General features: G+C 42.7%; 1 protein-coding gene across 3 annotated transcripts in view; it reads right to left on the reverse strand.

The window, feature by feature from the left end:
* Window positions 1-828: 828 nt before the first annotated feature.
* LOC121878015 (protein argonaute 4B-like) overlaps window positions 829-2,500 on the reverse strand; it is a 4,610-nt gene continuing 2,938 nt past the window's right edge. For 2 of the 3 annotated variants that reach the window (XR_006091082.1, XR_006091083.1), the window contains exon 3: window positions 846-982. Coding sequence is in view for 1 of the 3 variants with exons in the window: in XM_042383973.1 (XP_042239907.1) it covers window positions 829-982 (154 nt within the window). In the remaining 2 variants the exon portion in view is untranslated. Of the gene's footprint in view, window positions 983-2,500 lie in introns of all 3 variants that reach the window. The other variant, XM_042383973.1, reaches the window with a different exon arrangement.

Raw genomic sequence — 2,500 nt, forward strand, 5'->3', positions numbered from 1 at the left:
GGTTGTTTGCTCCGACAGCATCCTACCTGCATTGCCAACTCGAGCGGATGGATGGGAGCTCTTATTACTGGCTTCATATCAGAGGCAGGTAGAGAGGAATGATGTGCCACAGGGCGAGAAGCAGCTGCTTTCGACACAGACTCACCACGGGGGTAAGAATTATGGTGTTTTTACTGTACATTATGTTTTATATCCTGCTGTTATAATGATTAAAATTTCATACAGAACGTGAAAAACTAGATAAATAAAAGAAATCAATAGCAGATAGTCAAAATCATAGTGTAAATAAAAAAAATTTCCCCAGATTTGGTGTGGATCGTGGAAGTAGGTGGGGGTTCAGTGTTGGGATCACAGTCAAGCCATGAGCTGCGTGAGTTATTTTTCAATTTGCCTTTTCGGGTAAATAATTTTTTTCATACTATTACATGCAATTTACGTCCCCAGAAATGTTGGGAAGGATAGCGCCACAGTGTTGGTACGCATCTCAGTCCCCCAGGCTGTGAGCTGCATTATTGTGACACTTAAGTATTCCTTGTACCAAAGACTTTTCCAGCATGCACACCTTCATAACCTACTGTGTATTTACATACTATATAGCAGTTTAGGTCACAACTTACTGAAATGCAATTTTGGATTCATCATGCATGTACAGAGCCTATAACTGTAATAAATTTCTGAACAATTGGAGAAGGAAAAATATTGAGACCGTGTGATCTTCTGGCATGAAAGCTCAATGTTTTAACCTCTCTTCAAAGAATCTTTACTCAAACCGATTGCTAGCAACACACATTATATCATTAGATATTTCAAAATCACATTTCTACATATTTAATAAATACTCGCCTCATAAGTACTCTGGCAATCAGGAGTTTGAAGAGCAGGGATGACACCCACACTGTATGCATTCCTTTCTGAGTCATAAGCAAGTGGGTAATTCTTGAAATCCTTTTCATATATCATCTTCATTTTTTCAAATATCTCCCTTAAAAAAATACAAAAGAATGAATAATATTTAAGGTGATGTTCAGATGACAAACAAATAATTTATAGAGGGTAATATGCAGTACAGTACAGTACAGTACAGTAAACCCTTGCCATTAGGGAGAAATAGGTTACAAGAAAGGGCACGAATAGGCAAAACCGCTAATAGCAACTTATACTACTTAAGTGCACTACTGTATACAGTAAGTCCTCGCTTAATGTCGGGATTACGTTCCTGAAAACACGACGTTATACAAAACAATGTTAAGCTTATCAATTTTCCACATAAGAAATAGATAAAATGCGGGAGTTACATTCCTGAGCCTCCCTTTGCCCCATGAAATACATTACATATACAGAAAATCACTGCCATTTCTATAGAAAATAGTGCATGCATATACAGCTACTAAGTTTGTATTGCTTTATCCTCTTCACCACTGATCGGCTCATTAGCCGCTTAAGCGATGGGTCACGTTTCTGTTATGCACTGTTGGCAAGTACTGGGCATGCACCGGCTCCTGAATGTACTTGAACCTGCTCCAGTGTTGGTTAAGTCTGGTCTTAAAAGAGCTCACACTCGGTGCCGTCACAACACTTTCTGACAGATTGTTCCAAGAGTTCACAATTCTCACTCCGAAAAAGTTTGCCCTCACAGTTTTCTGGACCTGCGGCTACTTCAGCCTCGAGCTGTGACCCCTTGTGGGGCGAGCATCCGCCAGCTCCAGGTAAGGACACTCGACTTAGTATTACATGAATGGTCACAAGTTGTTGCCCTGGGCCTAGACCTTCCACACACTCAAACCTTTCTAGTTTTCTTTTTTATCTTCTCAGTTATTCTCTGATCATATTTCCTCATTTTCATTGAATCGTTTACATAAGGAGTTGTCAGACTTATAATTGAATAAGTTTCCCTCACCCTCTTCCTTCTCCCATTCTCTCGTTTTTTTCATCCCTTCCTCCTTTTCTTTCTCAAGTTGATTCCCCGCATCTAGATCAAAGAAAGCGTTGCAATAATCATTTTCATCTGTCACGCCCCGTTTAACGTTGTCCTTATGCTGCACGCCTCCTTCCGTAACCCCTGGTGGCAGCTGGAGTTGGGGCTTCCCTTGGGATGTGGAAAGAGGCGGTGGCACACAGGGAGGAGGCAAAGAAGGACGTGAAGGCGGATTACACGACCTTGGAAGTCCTCCACTCGTGTTACCCATATGGATGGAGCACGAGGAAGAACCTGCTGATGAGTGGTATTTCACGGACGTCTCGTTGGTGTTCTGCTGGAGAGAGAAGCGGTTTTTTGCTCCAGCCTGTTGTCGCTTCTTGAGGCAGAAGCCGAGACATACAACGAGGAGACTCATCAGCAGCACCGACACAATAATCGCAACCCACAAGAAGTTGAAGTCTTCCTCATCATCACGTGTTGAGGGACTCTCTGTTGGTACTCACCGATGGGCGGAGGTGGTAGAGCAAGTTTGCGGTGGGCGCAGATGGTGGGAGGGGAGGAGTATGTTGGGAGAGGAGGAGG

The sequence above is a fragment of the Homarus americanus genome, unplaced genomic scaffold (genome assembly GCF_018991925.1).
Source record: "Homarus americanus isolate GMGI-L3 unplaced genomic scaffold, GMGI_Hamer_2.0 scaffold30526, whole genome shotgun sequence".
Classification (NCBI taxonomy): domain Eukaryota; kingdom Metazoa; phylum Arthropoda; class Malacostraca; order Decapoda; family Nephropidae; genus Homarus; species Homarus americanus.